Source organism: Anopheles nili, chromosome 3 (genome assembly GCF_943737925.1).
Source record: "Anopheles nili chromosome 3, idAnoNiliSN_F5_01, whole genome shotgun sequence".
Classification (NCBI taxonomy): Eukaryota; Metazoa; Arthropoda; class Insecta; order Diptera; family Culicidae; genus Anopheles; species Anopheles nili.
This window is the reverse complement of record NC_071292.1, coordinates 56103079-56119812: the sequence shown is the minus strand read 5'-3', so window position 1 is coordinate 56119812 and position 16734 is coordinate 56103079. Positions and strand designations below refer to the sequence as shown.

The 16734-nt window shown below is 50.0% G+C and overlaps 1 protein-coding gene across 1 annotated transcript; it reads left to right on the top strand.

Annotated features, from left to right (window-relative positions):
* Positions 1-74: 74 nt before the first annotated feature.
* LOC128725217 (uncharacterized) lies at positions 75-16478 on the top strand. Its single transcript, XM_053818942.1, has 5 exons — positions 75-259; positions 10754-10814; positions 12725-12796; positions 15663-15911; positions 16082-16478. Exons 1-5 carry the CDS (start codon positions 169-171, stop codon positions 16197-16199), a joined length of 591 nt encoding a protein of 196 aa, XP_053674917.1. The 5' UTR covers positions 75-168; the 3' UTR covers positions 16200-16478.
* Positions 16479-16734: the final 256 nt, after the last annotated feature.

Genomic DNA, 16734 nt, shown 5'->3' with positions numbered 1-16734 from the left:
ACCCATAGCTGGAAGGTTTGCCGGAAGGAAGGAAGCTGCCGGCGTGGTGAGTGAGTGAGTGTGTGCGTGAGAGAAAGATAGAGTGCCGTGAAGGACAATTGCGTGACGAAGACGCCACTCCCAGGAGACCCTTCGCACTTCACCCCACGGCAGAAAGCTCCCATCGCCATGGATGGCCGAAACCGGCGGCGACAATTTGGCGGCCCATGCTACTGTCTCCGGCCACTGATTCGGCTCTGGGGCGTCGTGACAGCGATTGGTGAGTAGTTTCCGGTGCGGGGATCCGTTGTTTTTCGTCGGTACATTTTGATCTATTGCGCGCCACGGCTAACGCAGGAACGCAAGATCCTGATCGGGCATCGCTCGAGGACACGTTCAAGGGCAGATAAACATTCGTTTAATATTCATAGCGCGCGAAAGCGCGCCTGACGGTGCGCGTTTCGACAGGACGTTAATATTTGAATGGCATTTTTAATTCATCAAACGAACCGTTTCGTCCTGCCGCCAGGGGAGCACTTGTTGTTCGCTCACCGAGCCGGGTGCAATGCGTGCGGAAATCACTCGCAATGAATGCAGCAGCGCCATTATTGTCCGGTCCCTGAAAATCCCCCTATTCGGTGTGAAAACGATGGTGAGGAAGTTTTTTAAATAATGATCGTCTTCATTACGAGGGAAGCCGCTCGGTTAGGTGTGTGTTTTGCCATACTTTGGGCTACCTACTGGCAGCGTGTGCAGTGAGCGAACGAAACAACGGACCGGATTGAAACAATAAAGAAGAAGTAATGCCTCAAAAGTCCCAGTGAGCGAGCCCGGGAGCAGAACAATGTTGTAAGCACTTCGTAAGGGACCCGTTTCCACAAGGATGAATTTTTGCCGGGAGTTCTCGGCGGCGCGCATCGTTCGGTTTGCGAACTTTTAACGAACTTCAATTGTACTTCATCCACCGTCGCTATGGAAACCCGATTGTTTCTGTGCATGCCGGGTGCACTGGTGTTTTCGCCTCCTTTTTTTCCAACCTTTTCTCGACGACACGGACGCTTCGCTCGGTTGAAGCAGCAGTGGCCCATCAAGTAGCCACTGCCAAGGTTAGGGTTGGGGACCGGTCAGCACAAAAACAAAAAAAAAACTTCCATAGCTGCTGGCTGCTGGAAAACGCGGTGCGAAATAAGCAGAACCGGATCCGTTCCAGCACGCTGGTGAGAGGCCCGGCTAGAGTGACCGGAGTGATTTTTGCGTACCTTTTCTCTGCGCGCCTGGCCCTGGCGCTTTCATAATTGGCTCGAGAATTTATGGCATCCTTAACGCGGCTTGGCTTTTTTGCGGAACGGGCTACTCGCGTGCGTGCGTGTCCAGTCCGCAGCGTTCGCGCGTTCGACTCGGTCAAAGTTTCGCTATTTGGCAGGGCATTAAAATTTTGCAGCATCGCTCGATAATGTACCGCTTCCGTGTGGCGTGTTCATTAGCCGATAAAGTATGGCCCGAGGTGGAGCAAGAGCGGGAAGATGGAAAACTGTGGAAAATGAACCGTTTTTGGAACTGGCTTCACCGGGGTGACCATGTCACTCGGTCAGTCATCAAAGTTATTTATCGCTTTTCGAGCACAACTTCTAATACGCCTGATGGACGGAAGATGATGTAGTGCGTGGGTGTCGAATGGAGCTTTAGCCTTAGGAAAATTACCGGCACCAATGCGAATAGAAGCTGTGCATTGGAAAAGAACCTTGCAGAGCTTCGGTATTAGCGGCGTTTAGCGGAAATGCTGGTGGGCTTTTTGCGTGACACTTGCATGGCTACACGACGATACCACGATTGAAGTGTTTTGTAACGAAAATATACCTCACAACATCTGTGTAGGAATATAATAAAAAAAATCACGTACCAAAACACTGTGCCTTCGGTGCCGTAAGCTCAAGGCAATCTGATCGATGAACACAGAATTGGACCTGGAAACTGTACGGGGATGGTAGAATTATATTTTCAAATGCTAACCGCACATGCACCGAATGTGCTTCCTCGAGAGCATGTTTATGGAACGTGCTGTGGGCGTAACGGCCCATCCGGAAGGGCCTGCATGATGAAAGGGTCATTATTAGAGTGCGTTCTGCCTTCAATCACGTCACTCGTCGGCTCTTCAACCGTTTGTCGACAGGTGCGCTGAAGATACGTCGGTCTGGTCTGATTGATAGATGACGCCATGCTTCCTATCACCGATTTGGCCAACATCAAAGAGCATCCGGGCAGGTACCGACAGCCCCAGCACGTTTTGGAGGACACATTTTCATCTGAGGTAAACAGCGCTTTGTATGCCGTCGAATATTAATTCAACCACCACAAAGAGCACTAGCGAAACTGGCACGAATGTAATTCCTGATGGAGCCCAAGCGCAGACGGGGAAGCAGTCACGTGTTCATATTATCCGCTTTACGCTACGATGCTTTCGAGTATCATCAAGAACGTACAAATGAGCAGCACGGTTATGATGCCTCGCGTACACGTGCATGCGAGCACGACATTCGGTGCGAACATTAAAGCAGCCCACAATGTTCCCACAAGGCGTCGAGTTCAAGACCATCCGTTGGGCGCATTTTGGGTGCAAGAAGCAAAGCAAAGCAAAGCACTAAAAAAACACCGACATGAAAATCTCATTTTGTCGCCAATATCCACTAATCCTCTCTTACTTCGTTTTCGGTGCTTTAAAGTAATTTTTTGGATATTAATTCCCACCGCGAACGGAACGATATAATTAAACGGCTTAGTGCACGCAGCCGGAAGGATACGATTTTCTGCCCGATGCGCTTTTCCCACCAAAAAAAGAAAAGCCCCAACCGACCGAAAGTCTGGCGGCGGCAGCCGCATGTGCACGGTTGTGCGATTGCGAGACGCATTTCTCCATTATTTTGGCACCGGCACTGGGAAAAACGGGCACGGAAGCATGAAGTTAATCGGCTCTCGGTCACACCGATATTCGCTTCCTGACGGCGACACCGCAGCGCCACAAAACCACCGGCCCCATCGGGCGCCATCGGGACGCGGGGTTCCTCTTTTTTGGTCCGCGAACCGCGAGGTCACCTCGACGGGGGTCATAAATTACTACATTATTTACGATCGCAGAGCGCTACGCCGCATGAGCTTAGGAGTCATAACTTTTACAATCGAGATCCAAGAAGGCGTTGGTTTCCTTTTTGGGGGTTACCCTTTTTTACGCCGGGTTGCGAGTTGAACTCGTTCGATTTCGTGTGCGGATTTTAATGCAATTTATGGGTGCAATTAAAAGGACGGTTTTTTTTTGTTCGTTTTTCTTCCTCTCACAGTAACGCACCCACCCAAACGGCTCGTAGAAATTGTACGCATTTGCCTGCTGGCGTTTTTTTTCCACTACTGTCAACCTTTAACACCCATCGAGAGGGGTTCAAACCTCTCCCCAGAGAACACGCGACATAAATCATGTCGTTTTCTATTCATCCACCGGGCTTCAACCGGGGAACAATAAATCGTGGGCCTAATAAAGTGCTCACCGACCTGCCTGGGACTGTGCCGGATGTATGCAAATGGGTGCCGATTGGGGCCTGCGAAGGTGCAGTAAAAATAATACCCGACGATGCATCAATGCAGCTGCATCGGTTGCAATTGACCCGGGGGTTACATATGCACCTTTGCACCTTTTTGTGCGCAACTCGATGCAGCTCTGTCGCAGACCTTAGCCTACGATACCGCGAGAGCGTTCAATTAACAGACAAATAATAAGCAGCTTCGTCGGTTGCGTTTGCAATGTCTTTCAAACAAACATGGGGAATAGGAAATCGACTGAACAACGTCGCTGGCCGTGGTGAAAAAGAATGCTAGTCGTATGCTGAGAAGCGCCCCTCGAGCTTTCGTCGATATTTATCGCCTTCGATATCGAGCGTGAAAATTGACGAAGCAGTCAGGCCAGATCGGGCGCCCTGCTGCTGTTGAGATAAGAATGATTGGACCCCGCTGTTTGCCCATCATCACGCCCGGAGACGGCACATCCTCCGGCCGGGCATCGACTTCACGTCTCGTCAAGCCAAGGCCGACAAAAGGTCAATTGGCAAAACGGATGATATTTGTCAAGTAAACGACATCCGGTGCTGATGGAATATTGGCCGCACCGACACACGGCTTTGGAGCCGGATTTCGTCGCATCCACCCAGCGCAGCCGAACTCAAGTAAATTGCTGCAATTTGTGTGGAATTTTGTTGTCCCGCCCATGCGCTGCCGGTGGTCTGGCATTCGTAGATCCTTGTCCGACACAGCGCCGTTATCTGTCGACGACGGCGGCGTGTGCGATTGTGAGAACGGTCCTGCAATGGAGTGGAAAAATTTAATGGAACTCCGGGGCGTGTGTAACGGCGAACAGAACTTGTCCTGTTCGATGACCGTTGGCAGAATGCGCTTACATAGTTGAGTTAATTTTATCTACAAGTTCCTCGAAATGTTCGCTTCGTTTATGCACACCTTCACAAGGACAACGCTCGACAACACTTTGCCAGCTCAGTTTCATTACGCTGCATTACACAAACAACGAGTTTAACAACACCCATCTGCCGGGCTGCACCAATCCAGCGTTGCAGCACTCGCAATTAATACGATTTGCCAAAAACGTTCCAAAAACCACCCCATCGTGCGCAACGGCACCCGGTGCGAGTCTGCCTGGAGCCCGATCGTCTGCAGGTCTGCGAAAATTTACACCCGGGAGGGACATAAATTTTTGGAAACTTGAAGTCCCTCCACCCAAGCGACCGGAAAGTCGATCGAAACAAATGAAATTAGTCCGCAAGGATCGCAAGGCACCGGGCATCGACAAGAACGCTGCCACCGGAACCGGGAGTCCACGGGAGAAAAGGACACCTCTGCTGGCGGCTGCCAGAAGGGTGGTCGAATACAAACTGTACCACATGGAAGTTACCAAAGCAGGATGGCACAGGTTTCGGTGGAGTGGAAAATTGCCAGCGTCGTCGTTGGGTAGGGTTGCAAAAGTTAATCAATCACCCGATGGTGTGAAACGTTGTTAATAAACCACGGTATCTAATTTTTATCACAGCTTCCCGAAACCCGAATGGGGTGGGAGTGGTGAAAGTTTTTCGTTCTGGTTGTTGAGGGAACGAATTCAGGACGGGATTCAGGGAACAGGATAACGCCACTGCGCGGTAGCGTGACAATGAGTACCGCAGCGTGTCATAAGCAGAGCGAAAATGGCGCTACAGCTGACCAGCGAAAGCGGATTAGCTCCTCGGAATGGAGTGGAGATTGTGTTGGTTGGGAAAATTGAATTGTTCGAGAAACGCAGCGGATTCCCGGTGGTAAAGTTTTCACGCCATCCGGATCCTGTCGGTGTTAATAACATTCCGCGGCTTATGCTGATGAAATTCCGATACATAAAAGGTTTTACAGACACAAAAAAAAGAGAGAAATAAATTTTTAATACACAAGCATGAAGCATTCCAGCTGTCGTTTAAGCCCACTGAAAAGTGATAACGCAAATCAGCCCCACTCGGACGAGGAGGTATAAACCCTTTTAGGTTAAATGAGACCAACCGGTTACTACGATGAACGCTAAAAAATAAAGCAAACACATCCAAGCTAACCCTTGCGTATCGCTGGGATCTAATCAGGTTTGTTTCCCTGCTGATCCTTTTTCACTCCTTCTTTTCCACGGGCAACCATGACGGGCCGGAGCAGCCTCGGTGTTGCACGAGATTATTGTGCTTTCATCTTTTCTTCCGAATTTCCACCGGAAGGCGAGTCACACTTTGCGAAACCAACCGGTACCAACTGACGGGGAAGGCGTGTGCCGTGCATCTCAAGTGCAAACGAGCCCGAGCGCAAGTACGTACCCCACCCAAACCCGACGGGTGACGCCGATTACAAGGCGAAGGATGCTCTCCGAAAGGGTCGCGAAGGAGCAAAAGTCAAACAGATCCTGCAACTTCTCGAAAGCTTTGCTAGAGAGCTCCCAACGACCCGTGGGTGGGATGGCGTAGTGAAAAAGGGACGGCTTCCCATCTTGGCCAGTGTGGTGGAAATTATGTATGCACTTCAAAATTAAAAATGTATGCAAAGGACACGCTGGCAAGGATGCAAACGAGCGTGCTTGGTGGTGGTGGAAACGAAATCACACCACTTTCAGGCTGCCAGGACGAAGGACGCCTGGTGGTGGTGGTGGCCGTTGGCCGATGCCGGCGCATATTAGTCCTGGGGACCCGATGATATCTACCCTTCGGTGTATGTGTGTGTGTCCCCTGACATGAAGATAAAGGTCTCCAGCCCTTCACCAGCACCAGCCTCTAAAGCGTTGAGTGGTTCTAATTTTTGATTCATTCCATTTTTTTTTTTCGGTGTTGCTCTTGCTTAATAAATGCTTACGTGTTTGTTGGGTCGACCGCGGGCGGGAGAAAAAAAAACACTCCACAAACCCCTTTTTCACTAAACGCACATAGAACTGCATTCCAGTCGTCATTATAATGCGAACGAGACCTCGTAGGCCTGCCTGGTTTTATGCCGCTGGCACCGTTCTGGCAGGACGAAACACGCGCGCGTGCTGTTGAGAAGCAAATTGCGCTTTAACGAGGGTGAACCGTTTTAATTAGGACTGTGTCCTTTTCGTGCGCTTCCTCCGTTGGGCCCTGGCCTTGTGGGGACGATTTGTTGTACGCTGGCTGCTGAGCCAGTGCATAATGGCGGTGCAATGAAAAGACCGAAAGGAGACCTACCGAGAGCGGGTTAGCATTCGGTGTTCGGCGCCCTTTTTTTGAATGAATGTCTTCGTGCTGTGAAAAATGCGATGGTGGCTTTTTGTTTCCGGTTTCTCAAGCACCGTCACTTGCCGGAGAATAGAATATACTCGGAAAAATGTGCTTCTAATGAAAAGCGACAACCCCAGTGAGACGAGCACACATTTGCATCCACTTACAACGCCCCGGGTCGGGGGTGAAACACTCAAACGGGAAGTAGAAATTTGGATGATAAATTTTACTCACAGATTCACCGGTAAACACCAGAAAGTGCTTGTTGTTGGTACGCGTCTTTCCAGAGCAGGCAAAAAAACAAAGCAAAATCAGGAAACCATCGCACAAAGTATGCCTGTGAGGGCAGTTTCCTTGCAACTGTCATGCGGGACATACCGGTGGAAATAATGTGCCCCGATTTATGTGCCGTTCGTCCCCTTCCCAACAGAACGACCCCCACATCTTTGGCCCCGGCGAAACGGAGTTAATAGTAAACATGCAATGAGCGTTCAATCGCTCGGAATAAATTGTGTCACTGACATAGCAACCGGCCCTTTTTGCGTGGGTGGTGGAAAGCGATGTTGCAGTGTTGCCAGCACCCGGTCAGGATGCCCCAACCACCCGTACGGGTACCCTATTGATTTATCGAACAAATGTGTGCGCAAGGGCTCATCCCACTGCGGTGGACATTTCGACGCTCTCCATTCTGCTTCTGGGCATCATTATTCATGTGCCAAAGTGTGCCTCTGTGTGTGTGTGCGGGTCACCTGCAACGGACGGGCAACGATGCGGACTATCTGCACTGAGCGGCGTGTAGTGGCTCCATCTGTTGTGTCGGTCCAGCGGCCGTGTGTTTATTAACAATCGCACCCGGAACGCGAACAATTCCGGCGGGTTTGCAGCAGTGCTAGCAGGATCGAGGATGCATTCCTTGCGTCCGGGGAATCGCTTCACGTTGCCACTATCACGCGTGGCATCCGGAAGGCGCACATTTAAACATTTACTGTCGCCATTGTCGACACGTCGTCGGCCACCGTCGGCCACCGACTGGCGCAACGGTCAGCATCCGAAATGGCGTGGAATCGGCCATAAATAAAGCACTTCACTTAAACGCCCGCAGGAGGTGGCCGTTCGAGTCCTTGACGGGCGGTTGCCGGTTGAAGGCGGCAGGAGGTTGTTTGCTTTTCCCGGCCATCTCAGGGAGGGGTCGAACGGAAAAATGCGCCCACTCAACGTTTTTTCACCGGCACCGGCGATTGGGTCGCCAAAATTTAGTCAACAAATCCAATGATTTATGATTCCGCGCGAGCATCGCGCGATAGGGAAATAAAATCCGCTTCGAGCTTTTTCGCGGTACCTTCGCGCGTGTTTTTGTCCCTCGCCCCTTTTTTTTTTGTTTGCCCCCGTTTGGGACCCCCTTTTTCCGGTGTTTGCTTGGCCGCGCGTGCCTTGTTTTGGTGGCGTTTGCGAGTGCACGCACGCGTTGACGCGCGTTTTCCATGCGAATGGCTTCCACGCTTTCCACGAGGTGGGTTCCTATTCATCCATCTTCCCCGGCGTTAAGGGCTTAACGGTAAATGGCCAACGGCGGGCTTTTCCGCTGACTGATGACACCACCGGCGGTTGGCGTGTGTTTAAGTGATTTTGATTTAAGTGAAACGTTGACATGTGACATCGGTGCACGGCGTGCCTGCACATATCAATGCCCCGTTTTGCGAACGTGCGAGATTTGCAAGATAGCACCGGAACTCAACCAGATTCGGGTGATGATCCGACGACACGAACAGTGTGCCTCGCATGGTGGTCGCGGAATTACTACGACTAATATATTTATACTTATTTGCTCTCTATTTTCTTTTTTTTTTTGTTGGTTCGCAAACTATGGACAAGTAATTTTTTTTCGCCCCACCCAAGTTTCGTGCCATCGGCCACCGACATAGTGCTAAATTAACGGTTACTGGTTCCATTGTGCTTCACATCGTACGGCCGCATAATATCACATTTCGGAATCATTTCTCGTGCGCATAAATTTTCCACCATCCTTCCATCCCGACATCCCGTACAGGGGTTGGCCCGTTGCCAACAGGGTGCCCTGCTCATTTCCAAACCGGGCACAACGGATAGCGCTTGCGAGATGCAATTCCTCGCCATTCCGGGCTCATAAAAGCATAAACGCAAAGGTGCTGTCAAAATGTGTTCACCACTGCGCACCGATACGATACAACCGGGCTCGGGCATGATAGGGCGAAGAATCCCCAGCATGCCGGGGATGGATTCACGATCAAACGGACTCGTTCCCGGGTGCACGTCGGTTTCCTCACGGCTCGCCTTGTCTCGAAAACGACGTTTAACATTGCCTGCATTCCAGTGCACGGAATTGTTTGAGCCTGCAACTCACACCACCCCCGGTCCGTGCAGTTGATGCACCCGGGCGTGAGCAGATTGGACTCTCTTCTCTATTTCTCTGTTTTATTTTTTTTTTCTTCTTCTTCTTTTTGCTTTTGTTTCTTTTCCACCCCTGGTGAGACAGGCCGGTGGAAAGTGTTTCACGAGGCGCAATCCCGTTGACAGGGATTGTGTCCCCCTTTGGGGAGGAGTTAGGAGTGCTGGATACTGATGGTACCCTTTCTTCCGGAAGCTGGATCGGGTGGCATGTTAATTTCTGTTTCTCAAGAAATGGAAATAATGTAGCAAATCTGGCTCAAATTGCATCGTGTCAAAACTTAATTACGCTGCAGTGACAGTGGCAGGTGCGCGTTTGGGAAAAGGATACAGGCGATAGAAATGCCGTTTCCCTCGGCAGCTGGTGGCAGCTGGAGACTAGCAAACTTTCTACACCGTAGAAAGCCGGAAGACCGGAAGTGGCATGCTGGCAGGCGTTAAGTAGGCGTTGACAGGCGCAGATGAAGATGATTTGTTGCCGCGTGATCGCCAGTATCGAATTGCAGTGCCTACTTTAATGGCGAACGGAAGTATGTCAGCAGCTCACGCGGAGTGCATCAAAACTTTGAAACGTTCTGGCGGAATTGAAAGCTTGACGAGGAGGGTCCCAAAGGCGAAATGTGAAACCCCGTTTTCCCACCGGGACCAAAGATGTCCCCTGGCAGGGACACGCCGTTTCTAAAGAGCCCGCTTCCGACTGCTAATGTTACCAATAACATCCATTAGGGTTTATTTGCTTGCCAAAAACTAAATCCATTTGAGCGACGAATGGGACGGACGGTCCTTACTCCGTGGTGGGAGAGAGGGCAAAGTCGTTGTAAAAATGTAGAAAAGGAAATAAAAAGCAACCCCTCCCCCCCCCCATACACATATCCCTTGGCGCGAGTTGTGAGAGGTAGCTGCACTCAACAATAACATTTGCCGGACGAAAAACCAAAAAGCGGACGATCAATTTGTAGCAATGAAAAGTTCCAATTACGTGTACGTGCGAGACGGCTAGCGTACATGGTTTTTTTTTGCACGTGCCCTTGGTTTTTTATACTCTGCTCCCCCTTCGAGCTGCGGTTTAGTGCGGTAGTGTGTTGGGCGTTGAAAGGTTTTTGGAGAGCAGCACGTTTTATTCCACCGAAGACGTGTAAGTTGATTTGCTATTCAATTTCTGTAACACTCACACACACACAAAAAAAGCGATGGATGGAAAACCCCGGATGTGCATGAGGTTACTTAATGTGAAAACCATTACAGAACACTTTGGCAGCACTTTTCAGTGGTGCTGAATTAATCGCTTTCGTGTTTGAAAAGGCTCTCGGGAAAGGCTGCTGTTTGTAAAAAGTTTGTTTCCTTTGCCCAATCCGGCAAGAACAAATGCAGTCCCGTCTGGTCAAATATGTAAAATTAGAGGCAAAGTTTTAAAATTAATGTTAAACATCGCCTGTTTGCGTTCGTACAACTCTTACCAGCGCACGTGGCCCGAACGCTTGCAGCGGATAGTGCGCATTTAATATGATGAAAATAATGGAATGTTTTTCTTTCTCTCTGCTCTCTTTCTCCGTTTCTTTTTTCAGTGATCAGTGGCGTCGGGATAGATATAATGGTGCACGGCTACACTGCAGGTGTTTATATTATGTAAGTTTCATTCCCACTCCGGTTCCTGAAACCATCCCAAGCACGCTTCACCCGTTTTCATGCACATGCAACTGCAACAATGGCTGTATCCCCCACCCTATGCATGGATATATTTCGTAACCGACACCCGGATTCAAGATACCATCTAACTGCACCGAGATGCCGGGCTCTGCTTTCCCTGTAACACACGATACAAGGTCCTTTTTTCAGCTCAAAACTTTACCACCAATCGTGCGAAACCTCTCTATTGATCGAGCACAGGAAAGCTGGCTCGGTTTTTGGTCGGCAGTGTAATTGCTTTCTAACTGGCACCCAATGCGTCCCCCACACGCGTCCCTAATGGGATGAGAAGCGTACCCAAAATTGGCGTTCACCTTCCACCAGGCTAATCCTGAAATGGTGAAATTTGTGCAGCATCCTTCACGGTGAGTTTGCAACTTTGCCATGCCGAAAGGGCTTGGTCTGGTGCGGGCTTCCTGCAGACATACTTCTGGGAGCTACCTATCTCTCTCTCTCTCTCGAGGAATGCCTTGAGTTTCATGGGCAAGCATTAGCAACCCACACTCGCACTGATTGTCAGGTAAATTCACCACACTAACCACACCGACCCTAAGCCGGTCGGCACGTTTTCAATAAGAGTCCTGGCGGTTGCTTGCTGAAACCGGCCGGCGGTTCGAGCACATGTTTTAATGCCATATCGATCGATAACGCACGCGGGTCGTTTTATGGAAAATGATAGACGATCTCAGGCGGAGCTCATCTTTTGATAACGAATGGCGAAAATGGCGCACGAACGCGATGAACTACGCTACGGTACGGAGCTTTAGCCAAGTGTACGCGTTTTATTCACTTGCGGTAGATTTAGCAGCACTAATTGGTACCGTTTTCCAGCAACCGCCTGTTTGCGCTGCACGCTGCAGCCAGGGTGAATTTAAGCGCACGGAAACCATGCCACAGACACTGTGATTGTGCGAGAGGTGTTGTGGAATTTGCTGCTGCGGTTTTTGTCTAGCATCGCACGCGAACCCCATTTGCACGCATCCCGCATCGTGTGAGAGTGTTGGCCCTTTTTGACGCATCATTAATTAATTGTGCCAACCGGTTGGTTGAATGAGCATTCCATTCCGCGGGTCACGCGCCCTAAACCTCTTGACAACCGGCCGGAGACAGCAGGAAGCGTAAGCTCTTCTTAATTACATCACGGTTCCCAACTGCATTGTCCCGCTGGTAAGAAAACGTCCTTGCACCATTGTGGACACACTCACACCCCGCCGGTAATCACCGTAATGAAGTTGACCCCTAAAACGAACTCAACACACCCCTGTTGTGTGTGTGTGTGTGGGCGGGGGTTTTCCGCATTTAGCTCACTCAGCGAGAGGTCAGCGAAGTGCACACCTGGTGCAATCTCGGGGGCGAAAAAGGGCAATTCATCAGTGCATCAGGCACGTTGCAACTCGACGACCACGACGACGACGACGACGATGGCGGCGAAAGCGCGTTCCAGATAGTGACAAGAAATAGATCCCAGAACGCCCGCCAAGCGGCACTCGTCACCCTCGAAGGTGGGCGCGTTTCCCAGACGAGCGTGAGCTTTTCTTTTTCACTTTGTCTGTTTGTCGCCCCGGTTGTGCCACCAGCGGTTTTCCCGCATCCGACGTATCTCCTGTGGTGTGCGGGTTGCATTCGCAGAAACAAAACCGATCTTTTTCATTACGTTTCCATTATTTTCTGGGCAGTTGTTTCGTGAGTCGAGCCGAGCCGGAGCTTTCGAGCGTTTCCTGTGCCTCGGTTGGAGTTTTTCTTTTTGTGTGCGCCAATTCCTGTCCTCGATGTGCCAGATATTTATATACATATATAAATTTTGCCTCTCTCTCACGTTTCCTTTTCAACACTTCTGTCTCTCGTTTCAGAGTTGCCTCCGTAGTTATATTCCTGCTGGAAATCAAATGGCTCTTCACACTGTTCATAGTGCTGTGTACAAAGTAAGTGTGGAGTAAAGCGGGACCGATGCACCAAAGTCCACTCGCAAAGGGCACCAAAGTCCACTCGTGAAGAGGAAGAAGAGGAAAGAAAAACTCCCTTGTACAAGATTCCTTGACTTCCCCGCCGGGAGTCTTATTTCAAAGCAGCGCCAGAACTAGCGCCGGAAGCATCGCAAAATAAAAGAATATCTCGAATTCCAGCTTCCGCGCTTGCATGCAGTTTTCCCTGGGGTTTTCCACCTTTTCCATGGGCCAGCTTTCATCAAAAGCACACACGCAGGGCCGTAGGAAAAGTGTATTGCAGACTATAATAATTGCCCTGCATCGTTCGCTTTCGGTGTTTCATGCATGGAGCTTTTACACCTGCTTCAGCTCCATTCGGAGTGTGTAACGATCTTACACAAGTAACGTAGTCGTTTGAAGCTGGTTTAACGTTTATTAATATCTAAATCATCCCGTCACATCCTGCAGATACAACGGCCAAAATGTGGGAGAATGAACGAACGCTCTAAAACCCACAACCTAGAGAAGAAATTGCTTCAAACATGCATATGCGAACTTCGATACAAACGCACTGCGGTGCATTTATCACCGTAACAATCAAACGGCTTTAGCTCCCACGTACGCCCCCCAGTACCAGGACCAAACGTGTCCTGTACAGGGCAACCGGTGCCTATTACTAAACCACCCTTTAGCGTCCTTTGCCCTTTCGCTTCGGTTCATTGTATGTTCTTCCAGTAAATTTAACATAACATTAAATCTGCTCACTCATTCATCGCACTTCCATGCAAAGCGAGGTCCCTGCGGAGATGGAACCCCGGTGTGTGTGTGTGTGTCTGCATTCAAAGCCTTTTCGTAAATCATGCTCCTGAAGAAAGGGGGAAAAAAACACCTCCGTACGGGTTCTTCTGTTCCGGACCGTACGGCCGTATAGCAGAAGCTCGTCCGCTAAACGCGCGGCGTAAAACTGCATAAACAATGTGCACTTAGTGTATTATGTGCGGTGGTCGTTTGGTACGGAACGCCGTCACCCGGCCAAACCCGGCGTGGTGCAGCGAGTTTTTCGAGAGCACGCGGGGTGGCCAAACGAGCGCCGTAAACAAAATGTCGCTCCAACAGGGCGGTTCATCTTGCGTTCGAACGCTTTCGGGGGGTTCGTCCAGGTTTTTGGGCTGAAGCGTGGCCGCGTGGCCACGAGTTCGGGGGAGGAGATAATCTATCACCTTTCCGGCGACGTGGGGGTGGTGAGGCAGGAGGAGGTGGGTCCCAAAACGAGGTGTCCTCAGCGATGGCACGCTGTGCCTACGCTACCGCAGTGTGATGGATTTTCGAGCCGGAAAAGGGCTGTGGGCTTGCAAAAGCTCTGCTGAAGCGCGCCAGGAGAAACGTCGTAAATATCATAATCCTTTCACGAGCACCATGACGGAGAGGGTTCCCTTGGTGTTCCAGCGAGACCAGTGCTTTCGGTGTGTACGTGGGTGCAGTCTCACGCCAGCACGGTACCAGATTGTGTCGTTCCTTTGGGATCGGAAGTTTTCCCTCTTCCGGATGCTAGCAGATTCGATTGGGTGGTTTGGGTCTTCGGGAAAGGACGTTGTGTCGCGATACGCGCAGTTAATGGCATCGAAAACACATGACACATGACAGAGACACCTCTCCATCGAAGGAGGCTTAGAGTTTAATCTTTCGCGCGCTTCCCCACGCTCTAACGTGATGAGTAATTATCGTGGAAAGCTCGGCTGTTCGAGCGAGCTGTCAATGTTGTACACGCGCTGGGATTACAGTGAATATGGTTGTAATATTGTATAATTTCCCTCAGCGGCACGAGAAATGGTGGAACGCAGAAAAAAAGCCCCCCGTTGGCTTTCATTGTTCCCATAATGGGGTGTTTTATTCACTGTCGCAGCAAACAAAGCATCGTGGTGGCTTCCTTTTTTACTTCACGCTTTCTTCGCCTCTTATTCAAACACAATCAAACGCATTCGGACCGTTTTTCGGTTGCCGTCAGTGTGGCGGGCCTCCATCAACTTCACACATGGGCGCTTCCGGAGAAAATGGCTAAACCGGAACTCAAAACCCCAAACCCCACCCAAAAAAAGCCCAACCACCCCCCGAACAATGCCGTGGTGGCGCTGGTGACCGCTGGCAGAAGGGAATTAGGGACCGAGCAAACAATGCCCGAACAGAAAGTTCCTCGCACTCGAATAGTTTTCTCAGACGGCCCGTTACAGGATTAGTATGCCTCCCCCACCCCCCCAACCCGGGTTCTGGGGCATTTCTGGCTTCGTTCGGGCGACTATTTAGTTTTGAAAGCTTTCGCTAATCGCTTTTCATAAGTGGAACTATTGGGATTGCGCGAAAACAAAGAGTCGCAGGAATTGCTCCATTTTAAGCGCGCACATGCGGCGATACGCAAACAATGGTTACCATTTACAAAATGTCGTTTTATTTGATCAATTTTGGGTGTCGTTTTATACGCGTGTGCTATCGAAATGTGTACAAAAAAGATATGCTAGCGTAAATGTCGCTTGCAATAAACGGGGTTCGTGGCAGGCGTGGTCGATAATCAAATAATTACAAGCAATTACGCGGCGCTGGAGCATAAGCTGGAGCGCAAATTTAACCGATGCCTATCGAAACACCCGCCCTATACGCGGCTGTTGCAATTTTAAACGATTTTTGCAAATGAGGGAATGATGAAAATTAATCTATAGCCATTGGATGGCTAGCGTACGGCAAGCGATGTCGCTTCGATGCAGTAGTTGGCGTGTACTGCTCTAGCCAGTGAACGAGAAGATAAGAATTAATAGCCCCATGATCTTGTCCGGTTAATTGGCTTTAATCTGAGCGTTTTCTGTCCCCACAGCAGTGACTACTCGTCCCCGTGCTACCGGTGTTGGGGTGTATGCCGATACTGCGGCGGTTGGCACCTGACTTTTCCGTACGTGGCCTTAGGTATTGCGCTCATCGTGTGGCCCCATCGGCTGTGGCTGAGCCACGTGGCAGGAGGACTGCTCATCGGGCAGGCCATGTTGCGGTTGCTGACGGTGTGCAAGTTTCGACCGCACGACAAGGACGATGAGCTGCTGAACCACTTTGACGAGCACGGCGACAAGTGAGTATTACAAGCGAGCCCATGTGGGATAGCCGGAACCCTCGTGCAAATGGAAATAGCATGCGTGCGGTTGAGATCAAACCGCGCCAATTTACGTAAACTTTTGCTGTACCGTCCCCAAGGACACGCTCAAGTAATCGCTGGCATCGTTCACCGTTTTCCCTCAACAGGTACGACAACCTATCGGATGTGCTGGTCGATAATTCGATGCCCGAGCCTGGCCAAAGTCTGGAGGATGTGAACGACGAGGACGATGACGATGTGGCAATCAATGGCGGGAAAATGTGACAGGATGGGCCCCCGTGCCCAAAACCAAACATCAAGAAGTGCATGAATCAAAACTACGAGAAGCTGGACAACGAGTGTGACTGCGACGTGATCAAATAGAACGTTACGGCCCTGTAGGCAATGCAGCCAGCGTGCCTGTATATAATGTTAGCCAGCACAAATTGGCAGGATTGCTTGCAATACAAACAAATCCTTCGCTGCCACGCTGCGGGATCTGCAGGGCGTTGAGTCGAAAATCGCGTTTCATTTTGTCGCTCCAATAATGTATTTAATAGCGTTTAGGGCAGTTCTGTTTGAGCAGACACGATTTGAATAAATATTTAAAATAACCATTATCAAGCTTATTCTTGTGAGAAACAAAAATGATTCAAATTTATCTATAAATAAATATCACAACTATTATTCTTTATCGAAGAACAAAGCTTTCATGTCCTTGTATTAATTACGCATTTTTTCGAGGCAAATTTACCATTTTATAGGGCATAAAAATAGACGCTATTTTTGTGGTTTAATTTATGCTCTAGTAAAAAAAATT

Excerpts from the sequence above, each read along its gene's own strand:
- LOC128725217 (XM_053818942.1), top strand. The coding sequence starts at position 169 with ATGGATGGCCGAAACCGGCGGCGACAATTTGGCGGCCCATGCTACTGT. Across the intron at positions 260-10,753 it reads GGGCGTCGTGACAGCGATTG|TGATCAGTGGCGTCGGGATA; the intron begins GTGAGTAGTTTC and ends TTCTTTTTTCAG. Across the intron at positions 10,815-12,724 it reads ACTGCAGGTGTTTATATTAT|AGTTGCCTCCGTAGTTATAT; the intron begins GTAAGTTTCATT and ends CTCTCGTTTCAG.